The sequence below is a fragment of the Engystomops pustulosus genome, chromosome 7 (assembly GCF_040894005.1).
Source record: "Engystomops pustulosus chromosome 7, aEngPut4.maternal, whole genome shotgun sequence".
NCBI classification, from domain to species: Eukaryota; Metazoa; Chordata; class Amphibia; order Anura; family Leptodactylidae; genus Engystomops; species Engystomops pustulosus.
In genome coordinates, this window is record NC_092417.1 from 155,059,057 (window position 1) to 155,083,071 (window position 24,015).

The 24,015-nt window shown below is 47.1% G+C and overlaps 1 protein-coding gene across 4 annotated transcripts in view; it reads left to right on the forward strand.

The window, feature by feature from the left end:
* Nucleotides 1-17,396, forward strand: part of TRPT1 (tRNA phosphotransferase 1) — a 70,694-nt gene extending 53,298 nt beyond the window's left edge. For all 4 annotated transcript variants that reach the window (XM_072118430.1, XM_072118428.1, XM_072118429.1 and 1 more), the window contains exons 8-9: nt 4,365-4,488; nt 17,275-17,396. In XM_072118430.1, coding sequence (XP_071974531.1) covers nt 4,365-4,480 — 116 coding nt within the window. In that variant the 3' untranslated portion in view covers nt 4,481-4,488; nt 17,275-17,396. The remainder of the gene's footprint in view (nt 1-4,364; nt 4,489-17,274) is intronic.
* Nucleotides 17,397-24,015: the final 6,619 nt, after the last annotated feature.

Genomic DNA, 24,015 nt, shown 5'->3' on the forward strand with positions numbered 1-24,015 from the left:
CGGGTCAATTCAGGGGAAATCGGCGCAAATCAGAAATATTCGGGTAACACGTCGGGAAAACGCAAATCGGGCCCTTAGTAAATGACCCCCAATATTATAACATAAAATATCACCAACATGTTTCTGCTATGTATTTAGTTGTGTCTACCACTAGTTATCTAGATGTGGGACCTGTACAGCGGAGCTCTAGCCCACTGCCCCAAACCTTCTTTCCAGCAGACATTTAAGTAACAGGAGTTCTGCTTGTAAGAGGCGACATCTTGAATCACTCACCTCTGCTAATAAAGTGCAAAAAAATACTCAACATGACAAACACAGGAATCCTCCAATCAGCCACTTGCCAGACATTGCGATTATTTTGCTCCGCACACCTTCTCCATGCCAAGAGGGCATGAAGGAAATGCGGACAGCGGTTAAAGTACCCTAGAAGTTAAATAGTATACATATTTGTTATTTAAACTATAAATATCACAAAAATATGTTTTTTGTCAAGGTGACACACCACCCGAGTTATGCTCGGTTTTTTGGCGAATTTTGACACACCAAGCTCAAAAGGTTGCCCATCACTGGTCTAGTATAATCACTGCCCCCAGTCAGTTCATAGTCTAATATAATCACTACCACCAGGCAGTTCATAGTCTAGTATAATCACTACCACCAGTCAGTTCATAGTCTAGTATAATCACTACCACCAGGCAGTTCATAGTCTAGTATAATCACTACCACCAGTCAGTTCATAGTCTAGTATAATCACTACCACCAGGCAGTTCATAGTCTAGTATAATCACTACCACCAGTCCGTTCATAGTCTAGTATAATCACTACCACCAGGCAGTTCATAGTCTAGTATAATCCCTGCCACCAGTCAGTTCATAGTCTAGTATAATCACTACCACCAGTCAGTCCACAGTCTAGTATAATCCCCGCCACCAGTCAGTTCATAGTCTAGTATAATCACTACCACCAGTCAGTCCACAGTCTAGTACAGTGGTGGCGAACCTATGGCACTGGTGCCAGAGGCGGCACTCGGAGCCCTCTGTGTGGGCACCCAGGCCATCACCCCAGCATGAAGTTCACCAGACAGGACTCAAAGAATCTTCCTATAGAATCTTCATACAATGATAGACGAATTTGCCCTCCTCCTTTTAAATGCATTGGTGTCTTTAGGAGGCTGAACAATTAAAAGTTGTCAAAGAACAAGGAGAAATAAATTACTGCTTAAATTGCTGCCCTGGCACTTTGCAATAAATAAGTGGCTTTTACTTGAAGTTTGGGCACTCAGGCTCTAAAAGGTTCGCCATCACTGGTCTAGTATAATCACTGCCACCAGGCAGTTGATAGTCTAGTATAATCACTGCCACCAGTCAGTCCACAGTCTAGCATAATCACTGCCACCAGTCATTCCACAGTCTAGTATAATCACTGACACCAGTCAGTTCATAGTTTAGTATAATCACTACCACCAGGCAGTTTACACTGTAGTATACTGATTGCCACTAGTCAGTCCACAGTCTAGTACAATCACTGCAACTAGTCAGTCCACAGTATAGTATAATCACTGTCACCAGTCAGTCCATAGTCTAGTATAATCACTGCCACCAGTCACTTCATAGTCTAGTATAATCACTACCATCAGTCAGTTCATAGTCTAATATAATCACTGCCACCAGCCAGTCCATAGTCTAGTATAATCACTGCCATCAGTCAGTTCATAGTCTATTATAATCACTGCCATCAGTCAGTTCATAGTCTAGTATAATCACTGCCCCAAGGCAGTCCACAGTCTAGTATAATCACTGCCACCAGTCAGTCCACAGTCTAGTATAATCACTACCATTAGTCAGTTCATAGTCTTGTATAATCAATGCCACCAGTCATTCCACAGTCTAGTATAATCACTGCCATCAGTCAGTTCATAGTCTAGTATAATCACTGCCACCAGTCAGTTCATAGTCTAGTATAATCACTGCCCCCAGTCAGTTCATAGTCTAGTATAATCACTACCACCAGTCAGTTCATAGTCAAGTATAATCACTGCCACCAGTCAGTTCATAGTCAAGTATAATCACTGCCATCAGTCAGTTCATAGTCTAGTATAATCACTGCCCCCAGTCAGTTCATAGTCTAGTATAATCACTGCCCCCAGTCAGTTCATAGTCTAGTATAATCACTACCACCAGTCAGTTCATAGTCAAGTATAATCACTGCCACCAGTCAGTTCATAGTCAAGTATAATCACTGCCATCAGTCAGTTCATAGTCTAGTATAATCACTGCCACCAGTCAGTTCATAGTCTAGTATAATCACTGCCACCAGTCATTCCAGTTTAGTGTAATCACTGCCCTTAGTCGGTCTACAATCTTCTCTAACCATTACCATCAGCCATTATTAAGACTAATGTAATCCCTGCCGTTAAACACTCTAGTGTAGTGAAGTATAGACACTGAAAACAGTCAGTCCACAGTCTAGGGTAAACACTAAGGCTGCATTCACACGACCATAGGAGACATATGTACGGCCATAAGGTAGATGGCAATAGGAGTAACGCGCGGCACAGTACTGCTCCGTACCTGGGAAAAGATAGGACATGCCATACATACAGGATTTACTATTATACTATTTAGGATAAATACTATATATGTAAGCAGAGGTCGCACTAACATATTTATAGAAGGGTAATAATACTCCTCTTACTATTTTTGAGGAGTATTTTTAGCCGGGAAGGAGTATGAAACTATGAGTATATAACGCATAGCTGTATAATGTTGATAGACGCTAATTATATAAGAAAATCATGTGTCAGTATCTTCTGTGTTTAAATAGCAAATTGAGGCAGTTATAGTGATGTTACATCATGCATTGCCCAGACTGGAGCTGACGCCACCAACCCCCCAACCAAAGTCACTGAAACCTCCCACCACCAGACTGCGGCCCGCCGAGACCTCCCACCACCACACTGCGGCCGCCGAGACCTCCCACCACCACACTGCGGCGTTTTTTTTGGTTTTTTTTTAAGGTTTTTTTATTAATTGAATTTGCGTCTGTCATTTTTTACGTGTTTTTACTGTTTATGCAGTCCTGTTTCACATGCACCTCCTGCCACCTCAGCACTCGCCAGACACGCAGTCCCACATAACATATACCTCATCCCACCTCAGCACCAGACATGCAGTCCCACGTAACACACACCTGCCACCTCAGCACCCGCCAGCCACGCAGTCCCACATAACATATACCTCATGCCACCTCAGCACCCGCCAGCCACGCAGTCCTACGTAACATAAACCTCATGCCACCTCAGCACCCGCCAGCCACGCAGTCCCACATAACATATACCTCATGCCACCTCAGCACCCGCCAGCCACGCAGTCCCACATAACATATACCTCATGCCACCTCAGCACCCGCCAGACACGCACTCCCACGTAACATACCTCATGCCACCTCAGCACCAGACATGCAGTCCCACGTAACATACACCTGCCACCTCAGCACCCGCCAGACACGCAGTCCCACGTAACATATACCTCATGCCACCTCAGCACCAGACATGCAGTCCCACGAAACACACACCTGCCACCTCAGCACCCGCCAGACACGCAGTCCTACGTAATATACACCTAATGCCACCTCAGCACCTGTCAGACATGCAGTCCTATGTAAAATACACCTCATGCCAACTCAGCACCTGCAAGACATGCATTCCCATGTAACATACAGGTCTTTTCGTGACCTTATCACATCCACTCCTGTCAGGCCCCCTCCCCTCCTTACACATGTATGCACACAGTACGTTCTACTTGCAGGCAGCCATTACAGCTCTTCTTCCTGTGAGCAGACTGCGTAGTAAGCCACGCCCCTTTCCCGGAGGCTCCGCCCCTCCAGTGACATCACGGCTAGCCGGAGCAGCTCCATTCTACAGGCTACCAACGCTGTAGTGTGTGCTGAGCAGTGCCGGCCCGCGTGCTGCCCAGTGCTGTGCTCTCCGGACCGCTCAGCTCACACACTACAGCCAGGGATAATTGCCAAGTGTACTTTTACGCTTGGCAATTATTCTGGGGAGTAATGGCGCCTCATCATGCGTCTATGACGCTTGGTGAGGCGTTAATGCGATCTCTGTATGTAAGGTAATAGAAATTCTCCATATTTCCTTCGAACATTGAGAACCTAAGTTAAATAAAAGGAGTTTTCGATTTACATAAGGAGTTTACATAATAAAAATTATGTAAAATTAGGGAATGTTTACAACTATTTGTATATGAGTAGATGAGCAGATTAACAGATAAATACATTAATTATTTGTAATCAACTACATCCAGGAAGGAGTGAAATATGACAATGACAACTTTGTCTTCTCTCTGCAGGTTCCCAAGTCCCAATGCTCAGAAAGCTGTTTACCCGGGCAGAGGAAAGTGACAACTCCCAGCATCCACCTGTGCTGTTATCACTGTGCCCCATGTTCAGAAGGAGAAATCTCTAATATCTCAGGTACATTTTGTATAACAAGTTAGTGTGTATTGTGTGTAATGTACACACTGATAATAGCTAGAATTATATAAAACAACAGTCAAAATCCCGACAAAACAAGGTCCTCTCAGGAAAAAATGTTTTTTTCGCTCATTTCTTGCTCTCCACCTTCAAAAATCCATAAATTTTTCCGTGTGCAGAGCAGTGTGAGGGCATCTTTTGTGTGTAACAAATTTTACTTCTCCATGATGTTATTTATGCCAAGTACTGGAAAGCTGGAAAAAAATTTCAAATGCAGAAAAATTGGAAAAAAAATGCATTTGCGTCACGCTCTTCTGGGGTTTTACGACTTTTACTCTGCGCTCCAAATAACACCTCTGCTTTTTTCTTTGGTTCGGTACGATCACCATGATAGCAAATTTATATAGGTTTTATTATGTTTTAATACATTTTCAAAAATTAAACGAATGTGGACTAAAAAGAGCTGTGTTAGATTTTGAGAAATGAGCCAACGTTTCATTGCTACCATGCGCCGATGCGGCAAAATCCGATCGTGTGCGCCAAAATCCTGGGGAAATACAGGGAAAATCGGCGCAAATTGGATATATACGGGTACAGGGCCGATTCTAGCAATTGTGCTGCCTGAGGCGAAAATTAAAATGCTGCCCCCCCCCCCCTCGCTAACATCTACACCAATCATAAGAAATCCTAACCAAAATAAATAACTATATATCCCTAAGAATAACTAATGAGACAACTAATGTAACTTTTAGATGGGTGTAATATGTGTGCTTTATATTAGCAGTATGATTACTGAACCTCCTATAGTTCATAGGAACTTGAGTTAGACCACCATAACATAGGTAGAAATAGGGTAAGGACAATGTAAAATAAAAAAATTACTCATTAATGTGAATGTTACATGTTCTGTGCAACTGTTTGGACAAGTTCTGGATGGCAGGTGTGAATATGTGATAAAATAAGGCAAAGATCATCCTTTTACACCTTTCGGCGACCTTCACATGAACGTGCGCAGGTCTTGGGGCACATAAAAGTGATGAGTGCAGATGACAAAACAATAGACAGCCCGGGCATCTGCTCATAATTGGCCAATGGAAACCATAGCTGTGTGGAGCCCATGAAAAAGTTATGGAAACGTGTTCTATAGAAGCAAAATTTTTAACTGTTTAAGTGATAGTTGTTACTGAGAACTGCATATGAAGATCTCAATGCCAACCATAACTATAACCCTGAATATCTGCATCTCTGGCTCAAAGAAACACCACTGCTCTTCCATATATACAAGAAAAATAAAAAGTACATAAACAGTCAATCATTTATGTCCCTATAGTGTAGAAGTTTATATTGACCACTGATACACTGAGGCACATTTACTTAGAACAGTGCAGGGTGTACTATGTGCAGTTACCTGTCTATTTCTGGTGCACGTTCTTCATGAATCTGGTGCTCCCTGCACAGCTCTGACAGAGTGCACCACTTTTTTTGGTGCACCTATAATATGAGGCATGCGACACAATTCTGTCTGACTTTGCATGATAAATGTGACGGTCCGAATGAGCACTGGAACGCCCCTTTCAATGACGAAGTGTTTTTTGCATGAAGAATAGTGCAGCCGTGACACTAAAGAGTTGCGTGCAACAGAAATGTGGCACAGACACTTCTTAAGCACCTGTGCAAGAAGTTTCCACCTAAAAGAAAGCTCAAAGTCTGACAGGAAACTGGCACAAAGCCCTTAGTAAATGTGCCCCAGGGTTTTATTTATTTCTTTTAATGCAGCTACACAACACTTTCAGCACTGCTACATCTCAGCATGTGAATGTGTATAGTGCATATGGAATTAATGCAGCTACATAACACTTTCACCACTGCTACATCTCAGCATGTACATGTGCAACACCCTCGCCGATGCAATGGCGAGGGAGGGTTTGCGAATACGTCCCACCTGCATGTAATACCATTACACTACATGGTCCTGATAGGACATAGGGGTATTGCAGTGGTGAATCCTGCCTGGCAAGGCAGAGGTTAAGTATTTTGTATGATGCAAGATGCTGTTGTCCAATGATATGTGTTACATCCTGTGCTCTGTAAGCTGAGATGTGATTGGAGGAGCAGCCACCACCTGACCAAAGGGAGGTAACAAAACCTCCTGGCCAGGAATGTTCTAGAGAGTTAGGAGAGCAGTCTCTCCCAGAAGGGAGAAGAGGCCGGTCCTAGTCAGGCCCTCTGGGTCTGCAGGACACAGGCAGAGAGTAGTTAGCTGAGCAGCAGCTCAGAGACTCTAGCACACCGGAGCAGTGCAGGAAGAGCCTAGCCCCTGCCTGAAGTGGAGAATAAGACTAGAGTTAGTTTAGTGAGGAAAGGGGTATCATCCTACCTTCAAGGGTGATACCTGAAGAGATCCAGGACCGAGCTGAAGCCTCCTCTAAGGACACAGCTGCCTCCCAGCCTGCCCTCCACATCCAGGCTGGTGAACTACCTCCTGTGGCTCCCTCCAAATACCTCTCCAGTACTCCACCAACTTGTTAAAGGCACGTTTGCTGCGGTTCCTGCGGTTCAAATAAAGAACTGTAAGTTGTTTTCTTCAACTTCTGTCTCCGTCTGGTCCCTGCTAATACGGCTGCCTTCATCACCGGCACCCTGTCCATCACCCAGAGACTCACACTCGGGACATTAAGGGTTTGCCCCAGGGAGATCCGCTATAGCAGCCTCTCCCTCATCATTTCTTGCCAACACCACCCTGCTGGAGACCTGCCAGGCTGTAGGACAGCCCTCCGGTTCCCCCGTACCAAGCACCGTGACAATAGCGTGCTTAGGCCGCAACCGCCAGCCACTCCGGTACCGCGGGCCCCGGCTGTCACCAGGCCTCACGTCAAGGGCTAGGCCCCGGTGGGGGATGTTGCAAGTGGCGTCACGAACAGGATTGATACTTCTGTGCCTTATTACGGCATTAAAGACTTTCCTTTATTAAAAAGACTGTGCTGCCTAACCGTGCTGCCATCCGGGTTTAGGCCCAAGTACTTGTGTGTTTCTGGACTGAACTGTGTTATACTGCTGCCACGTGCTGTCGAGCGCCGCTCCAGCACTTAAGAGGTTAATCCCTGCAAGAACTGTGTCAGCTCTGCTACATCCGGCGCTGCTGCGCCTGAAGCATTTTACCTCAGAGGCGTGTGGCGCAGCAAGTATTTCAAGCCCGCCAAATCTTCACTGGCGGGAACCCCAGAGGCGTCAGTAGGCTCCGCCCCCTGCGCGAGTGGCGCGAAGCACCGTGGAGGAGGAGCTGGAGCGTGTGCGGCCGGCAACGAAGAGGGTTAATCGGCCATCTTGGATTTCGGCGCAGGCCGCGCCTGAAGCCTGCCAGCAGTGTGCGCCTCATCCGGAGTTCCGGCGCACGTGTCCTGCGACCGGAGAACACCGCGGAGCATCACTGAGCCCTGCTGCCTGCCGGACATCGGGAACGGAGACCTTTGTGTACCGGAGCTGTCCTGTCACCGCGGCTGATCCTGAGTGAGTACCGCTGGGGAAGTTAAAGGGGGGTAGAGATTGTTTCCGACGCTAGGTTATTGGCTCACCTCCCAAGGAATAGTGACTGTGTCTTAAAGTGCCCACGTCCCATTCTAGCCATCGCCCCTAGCAACGGACATTGTATAACCCTACAGGCTTCCCTCAGCTAGGCCAGTCATGTCCGCCCAGGACGAAGATACGGGACTGGCGCAAGTCCCGTCCCCTGGTCCCTCCTCAGGGTACCGGAGCATGTTAAGTCCTCCAGAGAGTCCCTTCAGCCCTGCTACAGCTAGTGTCCCTGGGACTCCCACCATGATGCCTCTGACTATGCCCTACTATCTGGGGGCCCCCTGGTTACCCTACTACGAGGGAGAATCACATACTCTCCCTGAATTCAGGGACAAGTTGTTAGCCACCTTCGCCTTGCTCCCATTCACAGAGGAACAGAAAGTGGGCATCCTCATCGGGCAGTTGAAAGGACCCGCTCTCCGGGAAGTCAAGTCCTGGCCCCGAGAACAGTGTCAGAATGTGGTCCAGATTCTTGATAGGCTACGTAACACCTTTGACAAGTGTACTGTCTCCGAGTTGAAGCAGAAATTCTTCGGGAAAAGACAGAAGCCCCAAGAGTCCCTCCGAGACTTTGCCCTCTCCCTACAGGAGACATGGAAGGCCATCACCTGCCTTGAGCCCAAAGACGCTGAAACCTCTGACCAAACCTTAAGGGAACAATTTATCAATGGACTTGTTGATAGAAATCAAAGGTGTCAACTAAAGATCATCTCTTCTCAACATGCCCAGGCCTCTTTCCTTGAGTTTAAGGAAATTGCCATTGACATATTAGGAGACCGACCACCTATTGGACCGCAGCAAGAGCCTGAATCCGTGGAAAGGGAAGAATCTGCTCTCGCTTGCCATCCCACGCAGTCAGCATCACCTACTCCGGCGGCTCTGGAAGCTACTGGCATATCCGGCCCGGTCCCTAATCTGGCGGACACCCTGCATCAAATCCTCGATCGGTTGACCCAGTTGGAAGTAACTGTCTCCGCTATGAGGAGGAAGCCTCCAGAGAACCCGGTACGGTCAGCTACTCCTTGTGAATCTCCGACTAAACAGCGCCCAAAGGAAGCGAAGTCGTTAAGCACCTGGAGTCAGAAGAAACCCCGCCAGCGGTGCAGCTACTGCCATAAGTATGGGCATGAAGAGAATGATTGTCGTCAGTTAAACGACAAACCCTTGGAGCTAAGGGACGACCTCCAAGGGAAGAACTTGTAAGTCCCCGAGATGCCAACTGGATGCCCAGGTTCGTGGGGACTCGCCCCATGGTTCATGTAACCATCAACGGAGTTACCCTACCGGCCTTAATTGATACCGGCTCTCAAGTGACCACCCTCCGGAGTGCTGCCTTCGAGAAATGCCGGGGAAAAGCATCCTTAGTCCAGCCTCCCAAGGCTTACTTGAACATTATTGCTACGAACGGAAAACCCGTTCCCATCCGCGGCTACTGGGAGCCCACACTAACCATTGGAGACACTGAGTTAACCAGACAGGGCGTAGTGGTGACACGTGTGCCCGAAAACGGTAACTTCTCCCTGGTACTGGGTACCAATGTCCTCCGCAACTGCTACCCTGAAGTGCTGAAGGCTCTCCACGACTCCCTGCCAACAGTGCCCAACGGTTCCCGGAAGGTAATTCAGGAGACTATGCAGGTTCTAGCGGCGCAACAGAAGTTTGCTGGCCCTAATGGAGAAATCTGTAGAGCCCGGATCAAGGATCCTCAACCTGTCCGCCTTCAACCTGGGACTGAGACATTAGTATGGTGTCGAGCCTGCATGGGCGTCCAAGGTCAAGACTACCAGGCGATAGTAGAACCTCTACCAGCTGATGAAGACCTGCCCATTCTAGCCGCCAGGAGCCTAGTCACGGTATCCCGAGGACAAGTACCCATTCGACTACTAAATGTGGGAGACTCCCCAGTGGATCTGAGAAAGTACCAAGCCGTAGCCACTCTCTTCAGCGTCCATCCTGAAGACTTGGTGGAAACCTCTCTGTCTGCCTCCCAACAGTTGGAACTGAAGCAAAGTGCTGAAGGTGAGCCTGCCGAGCAATCCTGGTGGCTTGAGCTCAATATTGGAGACGACGATTTTACTCCTGCAGACCAAGTACAAGGTGTGCTGGATGTCGTTATGAAGCACCACCAGGCCTTCAGCAAACACCCACTGGATTTTGGGCAGACTACTCTGATCCAACACACCATCCCTACTGGCTCTCATCCTCCTATCAAGGAACGATACCGGCCCATACCTCCAGCCCGCTACCAAGAGGTGAAGAAGCTGGTACAAGAGATGAAGACAGCCAACGTTATCCGGGAGAGTCACAGCCCATGGGCTGCCCCGCTGGTCCTTGTGAAGAAGAAGGATGGAACCCTTCGATTCTGTGTTGACTATAGGAAGATCAACAATATCACCCACAAGGACGCCTATCCTCTGCCTCGAATCGAGGAATCCCTCGCAGCCCTAGGGTCAGCTGCCTACTTCTCTACCCTGGACCTGACCAGTGGCTACTGGCAAGTGGCCATGGCACCAGAAGACAGAGAGAAGACGGCTTTCACCACCCCAATGGGCTTGTTCGAGTTCAACAACATGCCGTTTGGGCTATGCAACGCCCCAGGCACATTTCAACGGCTGATGGAGAGATGTTTGGGTCATCGCAACTTCGAGACCGTCCTGCTATATTTGGACGACATCATCATCTACTCCAAGACTTATGAAGACCACCTCCACCATCTGGCTGAAGTCTTCCAAATCCTGACCCAACATAGGTTGAAGGTCAAGCCATCCAAGTGCCACCTGCTACAACCTAGCGTCAAGTACCTGGGACATGTGGTGAGCGCTCATGGAATTGAGCCAGATCCAGAGAAGATTGCAGCTGTCTACGACTGGCCTACCCCATCCACCGTACGGGACATCAAAAGCTTCCTGGGATTTGCCAGTTATTACAGGCGTTTCATCCCGAAGTTTGCCCAGCTGGCGGCTCCCCTGCAAGAGCTTCTAATGGGCCTGCCAAAAGAGAGCCAACGTTCCCGGGTATCCATTGAGTGGACGGCCGAACGAGAAGCTGCCTTCCAGATGCTCAAGCAACGGCTGACTGAACCTCCGGTGTTGGGATATCCAGACTACAGTCTGCCTTTCACCCTATACACTGATGCCAGCAAGCAAGGTCTAGGGGCGGTATTATCCCAGCTCCAAAACGGAACTGAAAGGGTCATAGCCTACGCCAGCCGTTCCCTCCGAGAACCGGAGCAAAACGACCAGAACTACAGTTCCTTCAAGTTGGAGTTTCTGGCGTTAGTCTGGGCTGTGACCGAAAAGTTCAAGGACTACCTAGCTGCATCATCTTTCACTGTCTTCACAGACAATAATCCTTTGGCGCATCTGAACACCGCACGTCTTGGAGCACTGGAACAACGGTGGGCCTCCAGACTTGCCAATTTCAGCTTTACCATCAAGTACCGGGCTGGTAAGACCAATGACAACGCCGACGCTCTGTCCCGTCTCCCTGACCAGTGGGAGGGACCCTCCACGGATGCTCAGTGGGAAGATGTCGAGATGCCAGCATTCTATGCCCGGTTTGTGCGTCAAGATGCCCAGAGAGTTTACTCCCTACCGACAGAGGCAGCGCCAGCTACTCCTCAAGAAGAGTCAGAGCCCCCTGCGGAAAAGGACCTCTGGATGAGTCTTCAGGCTGATAGCCGTGCCATAGGAGAAGTACTGGACTATCTCTCTAGTGGGCGAGTGCCTGAAAGAATCCGGCGCAGAAGAGCTGATGGAGAACTGTCTCAATTGTGGCGCCAGAGAAAGACTCTGAGCATTCACCAGGGTCTGCTAAAGAGAAGAACTCTGGACCCTATCACTTATGACCGGCTGTACCAGATTGTGATTCCCAGGAGGGACGCCAAGATAGTACTGGAAATGTACCATGACCAGTCCGGACACTTTGGCGCTCAGAAGACTGAAGCCACCCTCCGAAGGCGATTCTTCTGGGTCAACATGAAGTCCGACATTGAAGCCTGGTGTCGAGAATGCCCAGCCTGCGCCATCGCTCGAGGAGAGCGACACAATCAAAGGGCCCCTCTACGTCCCATTGTGAGCCAACGGCCCTTGGAGATCCTGGCATTGGACCACGTGAAGTTGGAGCCCAGCAGATCCGGTCACAGTTATGCTCTTACTATCATCGACCACTATACCAAATTTGTGGTTGCAGTACCTGTCAGAGATCTGTCTGCAAGGACTACCGCAGCGGCCCTGTGGAAGAGCTTCATCCTCCCCTATGGCTGTCCGGACCAGATCCTTACAGACCAAGGAACAGCATTTGAGTCCCAAGTCTTCCAGGAGCTGTGCACTCTATATGGCTGCAAGAAGCTGAGGACCACAGCTTATCATCCCCAAGGCAACGGGCTTTGTGAAAAGATGAACCAGACTCTAATCAATATGCTGAGGACTCTGACCCCTGCAAAAAGGGCTGACTGGCCAAAACTGTTGCCCGAATTAGTGTACCTGTACAACAATACCACTCATTGCTCCACAGGATACACCCCGTATTATCTGATGTTCGGGAGACACGGCCATCTCCCTGCTGATATGACCTGGGACATGGAGTCCCCTGATTCCCAGTCTTTACTCCCCCAGACTGACTGGGTTCACGAACACCAGAGGCGCCTGGCGGATGCCAGAGAAGTTGTGGATCTGCGGTTGGAAGAGGCCCGAGAGAAACAAAAAAGGGACTTCGATCGTAATGCCTGTGCTGAGCCTTTTGCCCCAGGAGATCGAGTGTGGCTGCGCAACAACCATCCCACCAGTAAGCTAGATGGGCGTTGGGAGCGTGAGCCATACCTAGTTAGGGACAGTCTCTCCCCTGAAGTCTACGAGATTTCAAGAGGAGACCGTCCACTACTCCGGGTACATAGGAACCGGCTGAAGAGATGTCTTCGTCCTTTTGCCCCTATGCCCACACCTCTCACCTCGACCCCCAACTTACAGACCTCATTGTGTTCACCTACCCCCAGTTTCTTGGAACTTGTGACTGTGCCTCAATTCTGTTTTGTTTCCACTCCAGTAAGAGGTACCTCGCAGAGACCATCATCCCCACCGCAGTCTCCAATACTGCTGCCTGTGGAGGATGATCCGGCTCCACTGTCTGCAACCCCTGAAGCATCAGAGCCAGCTGAGACTCCGACTCCAGTGCCTGAATCAGAGGACGACGATGAGGAGATTGTTATCTTCTCCAGGCCGGAACTTCGGAGGTCTCAAAGGGAGACAAAAGGTAAAGCTCCTGCGTACCTCCTGCAGGAGTATCAGCTGGTGTCACACAGAAGGAGGAGACAGGTACGCTTTTCTGACACCGAAGTACTTACCACCGAAGAAGATACTGAGTAACCCCTGAAGGGCTGTAGCCCACTTCAGGTACTGTACATATTGTATATTTCTGTCCTATTCCACAAGAGCCAGAGACTTTCCTGAGACTCTTACCCTTATTTATCTCAGTCAAGAGACATACCTTGAACTGATTATTGTCCTGTGCTATGATAGCACCCTTCCTCTGCCACAGCAGAGATTTCTTCAAAAGGACCCTGTCCCTCTAAACATAGAGGAGACCCTTTGCATCACTGTGCACTTTTCCCCACCTCAAGGGCTGTACCCAGAAGATGGACTTTGTTACTAGAGACCTTCTGAGAGACTTTTGCCAGATACTCCAGGGAAAAGTTGCTATTGCTATTGACTACTATATTGCACTTAATGCCTTCCTTCTAGGTATGGACGTTATGCTTGCACTTTTTATGCCTTTTCTTTGCAGGAAAAGAGACATTTACTATCGCGCTACCCTGAGTAGCCTATCCACCTCTGTAACGTTTGTAACGTTTTAAGATGTGTACCCATTGGGCTCCTAAGCCAATGTGAATTTACCACCTGTTTGCACACTGTCATATATGCCAGTAGTCTGCATTAACCCTTTCATAGGCTTTTCAGGTTGTAGTGTGGCTGTGTCGGACCGTCTTTTTGTGTAAAACACTGACCGCTACCTGATCCCTCAAACTGAGGTTTGCACATGGGGGTAGTCCGTAAACTGCGGGTCTTTAGGGGACCGGGGGTGTTACAGAGCTAGCACCTGGATGCCACCCATACATGGGTAAGGATGCCAGTCAGGAGGTACTTGTGTCGCATATGCTAACGCAATGCAGATAGACACCTTATATATAATTGCCGCCAGGGAAGAAGCGTTGATATAACAAATATACAGGCCTTGGTGCAAGGAGTGGATTACAGGACATGACACCACACCTTTCCTACTGTACAGTTCGGTTTAATGGCGTCAGCGACCAACTGTCATACAGCTCTTACATATTCTTTGTCTTAGTCCGACACCAACCCAGGTGCCTGTCACCAGGACCATGGGCGGTTTGTCCCTACACCTCCCATAGCCTGCACTTCCTAGAAGTGCCTTTAGCCCCCTCTGTGCCCCCAAAACAACTGTAGTCGAGCCGAGGGCGGCTCTTTCAATTGCCCCCGGGGTATGCAACACCCTCGCCGATGCAATGGCGAGGTAGGGTTTGCGAATAAGCCCCATAACATGTCACCACATCACAAAGGGGAAATTGCAGTGGTTAATCCTGCCTGGCAAGGCAGAAGTTAAATCTGTATATGATGTAAAAGTCCAGTATCCAATGATCTGTGTTACATCCTGTCTCTGTGAACTGAGAGGTAATTGGAGGAGCAGCCACCACCTGACCAAAGGGAGGTAACAAAACCTCCTGGCCAGGAATGTTCTAGAGAGTTAGGAGAGCAGTCTCTCCCAGAAGGGAGAAGAGGCCGGTCCTAGTCAGGCCCTCTGGGTCTGCAGGACACAGGCAGAGAGTAGTTAGCTGAGCAGCAGCTCAGAGACTCTAGCACACCGGAGCAGTGCAGGAAGAGCCTAGCCCCTGCCTGAAGTGGAGAATAAGACTAGAGTTAGTTTAGTGAGGAAAGGGGTATCATCCTACCTTCAAGGGTGATACCTGAAGAGATCCAGGACCGAGCTGAAGCCTCCTCTAAGGACACAGCTGCCTCCCAGCCTGCCCTCCACATCCAGGCTGGTGAACTACCTCCTGTGGCTCCCTCCAAATACCTCTCCAGTACTCCACCAACTTGTTAAAGGCACGTTTGCTGCGGTTCCTGCGGTTCAAATAAAGAACTGTAAGTTGTTTTCTTCAACTTCTGTCTCTGTCTGGTCCCTGCTAATACGGCTGCCTTCATCACCGGCACCCTGTCCATCACCCAGAGACTCACACTCGGGACATTAAGGGTTTGCCCCAGGGAGATCCGCTATAGCAGCCTCTCCCTCATCATTTCTTGCCAACACCACCCTGCTGGAGACCTGCCAGGCTGTAGGACAGCCCTCCGGTTCCCCCGTACCAAGCACCGTGACAATAGCGTGCTTAGGCCGCAACCGCCAGCCACTCCGGTACCGCGGGCCCCGGCTGTCACCAGGCCTCACGTCAAGGGCTAGGCCCCGGTGGGGGATGTTGCACATGTGTGTAGTGCATATAGAATTAGGGCAGACAGTCTGTTTAAAACCGTGAAAAAACATGTCTGCCAGTAGACCAGGGAGGGGGAGATATATATGTATGCTGGGGATCTGCATGTTATGGACAGTTTAATCCTCTAGTCCTCACATACCTTCCAGCACCTAGTATAATGTCTCCAGGGACAGTCATCAGCTTGTTCAGCAAGAGGGTAAGGACTTCGGGGGAGGAGGCAAACAATGTAGTGAGGCAGGAACGGATGATCTCTCACTGTCCTGCACGGAACTCCCACTCCCACATACTGTATCAGCTTCTCCTGCTCTGGGTTTGGCAGGGAGGAGATTGAACTTCTTAGCATTGTCACCTCTGTGGTGACGCTCCCCTACTCTCCAGCAAGGACTTCTTCTTGTGAGGCGGCAGCACTGGCTCCAGAAGTGCAGGCTGTGGGTCCCTGAGGTTACTGGGCTCTGCAATGCCGCCCCCTACAGGAAGCTGCCATCTGCCGCCTGACGCAGGATTTTCATCTTGCCTCATGGCAGATGCGGCCCTGTACGGGTAACACGTCGGGAAAACGCGAATCGGGCCCTTAGTAAATGACTCCCATTGTGTCTGTTACTTTTACTGTTTATTACGTTTTATATCAGTTCTAGGGAAAGGGGGTGATTTGAACTTTTAGGGTTTTAACTTTTTTAAATTACTTTTAAAAGTTTTTGGAAACTTTTTTTTTTTACTATTTTTAGAACCTCAAGGATACATTAAACCTAGATGGTCTGATTGTTCCTACCATATACAGCAATACTACTTTATTGCAGCATGTGGCATTTTTGAACAGTATTCATTCCAATGAGCCACTGGCTCATTGTCTCATTGTAACAAAACTGCAGAAACCAGGCAGCCTCGGGTCTTACGAAGAGCAACGATCAGATCCAAGATCCAATGCCCACGTGCCCATGTCTTTTAAATGCTGCCGGCAGCTTTTCCGGCGGTATCGGAAGAGTTAATAACCGCGATTATTATCGGTGGGGGGTTGCTGCAATGTGCAACAACCCTCCCCTCTGTGTATGAAGAGGGCTCAGCCTTTGAGCCCTCTTCATACACCGCCCTGTACCTCTGCGCCGTCACGTACGGTCCGGAGCGTGAAGGAGTTAAAGGACATCTACCACCATTTTCTTGGTAGTAGACATCCGCGTTACCTGCTGGGGAAGACTGAGCCTTTTTTACCTTCCTCCTGGGCCTCTGTCAGAGCCTGAAAATAAGGTTATAAAAATATTCCAATTCAAAAATAAAGCACATCGATTGACTCACTTTATAGCGGAGGACCCAGGAGGCGCTCGGCTGAGCAGACCCTGAGCGCTTCTGGCTCATTGGAATATTTTTATAACCTTATTTTCTTGCTCTGATGGAGGCCCCCGGAGAAACTTGACTTTAGTCATTTATTTCTAATTCAATTTTTAAATACAACATACCTGTATATACTCGAGTATAAGCCAACCCAAGTATAAGCCGAGGCCCCTAATTTTACTACAAAAACCTGGTAAAACCTATATATTTCTTTATTCAAGTATAAGCCGAGTTTGGGTTTCAGCACATTTTTTTGTGCTGAAAAACTAGGCTTATACTCGAGTATATAGGGTAATTGTATTCCTAGAAGTAGTCAATCACAATTACAAGATACAATACAGGCAACCACATGTAATGTGCGGCTCTCTATACACTTTGTTTTGCAGATAGTAAAAATTGCCTCAAATGTCCAGAAGTTGCGTGGTCCAATGAGAACAGAACATTTTGTGTCTTGAAGGAGATGGAATATTTATCTTTCAGTAAGGACATCATTTCCATAGTTTTCTTTTGTTTTTCAGCTTTCTTTTGTATTCTGACTATTTTGATTCTTATTGTTTTTGTTTCAAAACGTGACACCCCGATTGTGAGGGCAAATAACAAGAACCTGAGCTTTGTTCTCCTGGTGTCCATCCTGCTGAGCTTCCTCTGTGCCTTCTTGTTTCTTGGTCGTCCTGTGGAAAGGACCTGTATGTTTCGTCAGATCTGTACAGGAATATTACTCTCTATATCCATCTCTTCATTGTTGGCCAAGACCACAATTGTTTGCATCGCGTTTAAAGCCACAAAGCCTGGAAGTGTGTGGAGACCATGGACCGGAGTAAAACTCCCTAATTGTGTGCTCCTCATCTGCTCCTCTGTCCAGGTTGTCATCTGTACGAGTTGGGTGACCATCTCTCCTCCCTTCCAGGAGCTGGACACACACACTTATAAGGAGAAGATCATAGTTCAGTGTAATGAAGGGTCAGATATTTGGTTCTACTCTGTCCTGGGTTATATGGGGATTCTGGCTGCTGTTAGCTTTATTATAGCTTTCTTAGCCCGGAAATTACCGGACAGTTTCAATGAGGCCAAGTACATCACCTTCAGCATGCTGGTGTTCTGCAGTGTGTGGATAGCCATGATCCCGGCTTATCTCAGCACCAAAGGCAAATACATGGTGGCCGTGGAGATATTTGCCATATTGACCTCTAACACTGGGCTGTTGGGATGTATATTTCTCCCGAAATGTTATATAATTTTGATTATGCCTGAACTAAATACAAGAAAACATATAAGAAAAACATAAACCTGCCATATTAGATACATAATCCAAGTTTATCTGAGTAATAAAAGCAAATACATGACCGCTTTGGAAAATGTTGCTGTATTCTATTCCTGTACAGGGCTAGTGAGCAATATGTTAAGATTTGGATGATGACATCAACAATGTATATACACTCACTGGCCACTTTATTAGGTACACCTGTCCAACTGCTCGTTAACACTTAATTTCTAATCAGCCAATCACATGGCGGTAACTCAGTGCATTTAGGCATGTAGACATGGTCAAGACAATCTCCTGCAGTTCAAACCGAGCATCAGTATGGGGAAGAAAGGTGATCTGATGCCTTTGAACGTGGCATGGTTGTTGGTGCCAGAAGGGCTGGTCTGAGTATTTAAGAAACTGATGATCTACTGGGATTTTCACGCACAACCATCTCTAGGGTTTACAGAGAATGGTCCGAAAAAGAAAAAACATCCAGTGAGCGGCAGTTCTGTGGGCGGAAATGCCTTGTTAATGCCAGAGGTCAGAGGAGAATGGGCAGACTGGTTCAAGCTGATAGAAAGGCAACAGTGACTCAAATCGCCACCCGTTACAACCAAGGTAGGCAGAAGAGCATCTCTGAACGCACAGTACATCGAACTTTGAGGCAGATGGGCTACAGCAGCAGAAGACCACACCGGGTGCCACTCCTTTCAGCTAAGAACAGGAAACTGAGGCTACAATTTGCACGAGCTCATCGAAATTGGACAGTAGAAGATTGGAAAAACGTTGCCTGGTCTGATGAGTCTCGATTTCTGCTGCGACATTCGGATGGTAGGGTCAGAATTTGGCGTCAACAACATGAAAGCATGGATCCATCCTGCCTTGTATCAACGGTTCAGGCTGGTGGTGGTGGTGTCATGGTGTGGGGAATATTTTCTTGGCACTCTTTGGGCCCCTTGGTACCAATTGAGCATCGTTGCAATAACACAGCCTACCTGAGTATTGTTGCTGACCATGTCCATCCCTTTATGACCACAATGTACCCAACATCTGATGGCTACTTTCAGCAGGATAATGCGCCATGTCATAAAGCTGGAATCATCTCACACTGGTTTCTTGAACATGACAATGAGTTCACTGGACTCAAATGGCCTCCACAGTCACCAGATCTCAATCCAATAGAGCATCTTTGGGATGTGGGAGATTCGCATCATGGATGTGCAGCCGACAAATCTGCGGCAACCTTGTGATGCCATCATGTCAATATGGACCAAAATCTCTGAGGAATGCTTCCAGCACCTTGTTGAATCTATGCCACGAAGAATTGAGGCAGTTCTGAAGGCAAAAGGGGGTCCAACCCGTTACTAGCATGGTGTACCTAATAAAGTGGCCGGTGAGTGTATATAATTACTGTTAAAGGAAACCTACCATTTGATTTCATGCATTATGAAGCATACATACCTTGAGAATGCTGTAGCTACACTGATGCAGGATTATATCTGTGCTGAGTGGTTTTGCTGATAAAACAGATATAACATTATGATAATGAAGCTCTGTCCCTTCTCTGGCTCCTTCAGCGATTGGTTCAGCATTTGTTCTAGCACGTGAGTTTTTCTCTACAGGAGAGGATGATGCAATCACTGTTCTCCCTGCCAGACAGAATAATCAATTGCTGCACCATCCCCCAGCTGCTGGGTATGAGTGATCCAGCTCGGGTTGATTAGTCATGCTTGACTAACCTCCATTTGTAATTACAAGCTCAGTGTCTAATGTGTTTATCTAGGCAGCCACCCTGATCCAGCTTTCCCAAGGTCCTGAATATTATAATTGTTTTTTCAGCAAAACCACTCAGCTCAAGGATTAACCAAGATATGATACTGCATCAGTGTAGCTACAGCATTCTCAAGGTATGTTTGCTTCATAATGCATGAAATCAAGTGGTAGGTTTCCTTTAAAGAGCAGCCTTCAATAGTTGATCATTAGGAGAAATATACAAACCCTACAGCTGTTTAGCTTCATGTAAAAAGAGCACAAAAAGCCAGAAATGGTTGGTGCCATCTCTGTGTAGCAGGAAGTTGTCACTACAGACAGCCATTGACGTCACCCGGCTGCCTACTAATCTCGTGCATGCATGTGAGCTATCTTCCTTGCGCAGCTGGCCCGAGAAGTGCGTCTGCGCAAGAGGAGGAGATTAGCAGACAGCCGGGTGATGTCACCAACTGTCTGCAGCACTTGCGGCCGGTGGGGGAATATCAATGATTTTCCACCAGATGTCTTCAGCTCTTTTCAACACATCTCCACACCGCACCCCTAAAAACACCACAGTAACAGTATAGTGTACCCTGTACAACACTGTTCTCCTGAAAAAATATTTACCCCTGAAAACACAATTGATCATTCATCCAAGAAGGCTTATTTGATTCTACTCTCCTAGCACCCATCTTATACTTTACTTACTAAGAAGGCACTAGGGGTCTAACCAATTCCTAAGCAATTTGATAACCCAGAATTACAGATAAACCAATTCGTTACAGAATCCCTGACATTAGTACAATACGCATTATCCCTTTATGAATACAAGTAGAGATTTATTAAGTTTTAAAGATTTCATACATGGATGCAGAAATAAAAAGCAGTTGCCAGATAAAAAGATACAAAATAATTACAGAGAATGTAAAACACAATGCAGAAACAAACACAAAATAAAAAAGGGTAAAACAAATAAATATTACTAATGAGTAGTAGAAGTTACTCATGCCATGGGGCTCAGCAGAAAATCGTCCACATTATTTTGATATAGTGCTCAGCCAGATTATTTTGATATGATTCTACCCAAATAATTTAGATATGCTCCTCCCCCATTCTGTACCCCTGAACAATGGTCATTAAAAAAACATACAAGCAGTCCCTGGGTTATACAGAAAATAGGTTCCTTGGGTTTGTACTTAAGTTGAATTTGTATGTAAGTCAGAACATGTATATATTATAATTTTAATTCCAGAAAAAAAATGTATTTGTACTGATAATTGGATTTTCAAAAATTTGTGCTGTCATGGGAAAAAGAATCATCAATAAAGCTTCATTACAGACACCTTACAGCTGATCAGTGCAGTCTGGGACTAAAACAAAGCATCAAGAGAGCTTCACCAGAGGTTACAATGGGCAGAGAGGTCTGTCTGCTTTCCTTTTGACTTCTTATACCCTTATTTTTAAAGTCTTTTATTGTTAAAAACAAGGGCATAAAAGCTTCAAGAAAAGTGGATCCTGCCAGAGGGGGCACACACCAGTATGTCAGTGTGCTTGGTTTACAGTCCTTCATCCTGGTGGTAGATTTCCTTTAACTGGGCTAACCGCCTGTACTCACCTCAACAGGTGTTCCTTTGTCCTCCCTTTCTTATCTCTACTGCAGGACTGACGGGAATAGGTGCCGTATAATGACATGACGACACTGCTGCTCACCAAATTTCCCCAAAAATATTTCTTTGGTGTTTCTTTGTTTCATAATCACAAATTTTTCATTATTTCCATATTTTTTATTCAACCTTTGTTTTTTTAATATAAACCGTATTTTGTCTACTGTTAACCAACTTATTTACCACTAGATGGAGCACATGTCTCAGAACTAAGTTCTCTCTAGAGAATTTCATGCTGGTGCATATTTACATAGAATCCTGCAATTTTGAGTTGTCCCCTACCTGAAATGTGGTGGATTGTATTGTGCACACCCCTCCAGAATGTGGGTGTTCTTAGTTGTAATTGGGTTGTATCAGGAAGTCACTAGGGATGGTAACGCCAAAAGCCTAGTATAGATCTTACAATAAATTAATACTACTGAGATAAAGAAAGGATCCATAAAACTTAAAGGGGGTGACCCAATCATTTAAGTAACAAATCCCTTCCTGACCTACTATTAGCCGAACTCTCAATGGAGAGTTATGTCCTATGTTAGGAAGCTTATGGAACATGGATACGCAGAATCTCTGCATGTCGCCATATGAGGTTTGTGCCACGCAGTAATTCATTACCGCCATATACAAGACCTGCGTCACGTGGATCCTAAATATAGTCATGTAAAAGAGGTCAAATACACAGGATAAAACGTACATTAACTAGAATCTGCTTTATACGTAACATCCTCCACGTGATCGATCATTTCACAATCAGGGATAATGAAGACCATCGATAATATCAGTGTTAGAAGATCAATATCTTCTGCATTAAACCGGTTCTCCAATAGTTGCAAACAATGCTGCTTTCTTCCAGAAACAGCGCCACCCCCAACCATAGTTTTTGCTGGTTTTGTCAGCTGAATGGAGCTTAGTTGCAATACCACACACTACCCATGGTCAAGTGTGGGGCTGTTTTTGGAAGAAAGCAGCCATGTTTTCTGAGCTCCGGACAACCACTTACACCACTTGGCTGTGATTGGTGCACTGGGAAAGCCAAAATAGTGCTATGTTGGATAGCAAATTTGCATAATTGCAGGGGGTTTTCCAAGTTATATACAATAGTTATATACATAGCTTATCCATATAGAATCTACCCCAAATTTATCAGATGAGTGAAGTTTGAAAACTTGACTCCCTAGATGTTTGTGACAACTCCTGGTGCTGAAAGTAGGACAATGAATGGAGATAGAGCTCTGTTCGCAGTGTAATGGCCAAATCGGGTCTCATTACTGTGAACAGCTGATTAGTGGAGGTTCTAATTTGGGACCCTCAGTAATCTCATATTGATGACATATCCTTAGGATAAGATGTTAATAATAATGACCCTGAAATGACCCCTGTTTTTCTGGTTACAAAATAAATTCTAAATGATAGTTTTATGTAAGATTGCAATATGAACATTTTTCCCGTGAACGCAAGTTAGGCCCTATCCACAGATCACGAAAACAATGGGCCACATTTATCACTTTTGTGCTTCTAAGTGTAGTAGTTGCGCCTAAATTCTGGCGCACTGTTTTGCCAGAATTATCACCATTTTGGCACAGTTTAGGCACAATGGGGGTCATTTACTAAGGGCCCGATTCGCGTTTTCCCGACGTGTTACCCGAATATTTCCGATTTGCGCCGATTGTACCTGAATTGCCCCGGGATTGTGGCGCACGCGATTGGATTGTGGCGCATCGGCGCCGGCATGCGCGCGACAGAAATCGGGGGGCGTGGCCGAACGAAAACCCGACGTATTCGGAAAAAACGCCGCATTTAAAAACCGAAAAAGTGTCGCTTGGGGAGCGCTTACCTTCACCTGGTCCGAGGTGGTGCATTCCGGCGCGTTGAGATGCTTTTCAGCGCAGCAGCGCCACCTGGTGGACGGCGGAGGAACTACCTTCATAAATCCCGGCCGGACCCGAATCCAGAGCAGAGAAAGCGCCGCTGGATCGCGAATGGGCCGGGTAAGTAAATTTGCCCCAATGTTAGATTGGGGCAGTTACATGTGATCCTGCTACAAGCTCCTCTCTGCTTCTCCCACAGCCCAGCATGAAGATAACACTCACAGCAGCACCCAGGTATGTGACACCCAGCACCCAGTGATCTCCTCAGCAGTGGCTTCTCCTGGAGGGGATCCCCCAGTGCTGATCCCCCTGCTGCACCCCTGTAATTCTGCACAGTATCCCCCTCAGACACACTGGTGATACTGTGCAGAATTACACGGGGGACACTTGTCTGTAGTTTCTGCAACATTCTGCAAAGTTCTCAGCTCTTGCTCTGAGCTCAGGATTCTGCAGAATGTTTTGGAAATAGAAGGCGATGAACTGTAAATAGAGTCTAGAGCCTATTCTGTGTTTAGCAGGTGTCAGGGCTCGGGGTCAGTGAACCCTCTGGACCACCGCGGATGATGACACAAGCCGACACCTGGGACCGGAATCTAAGAGGCA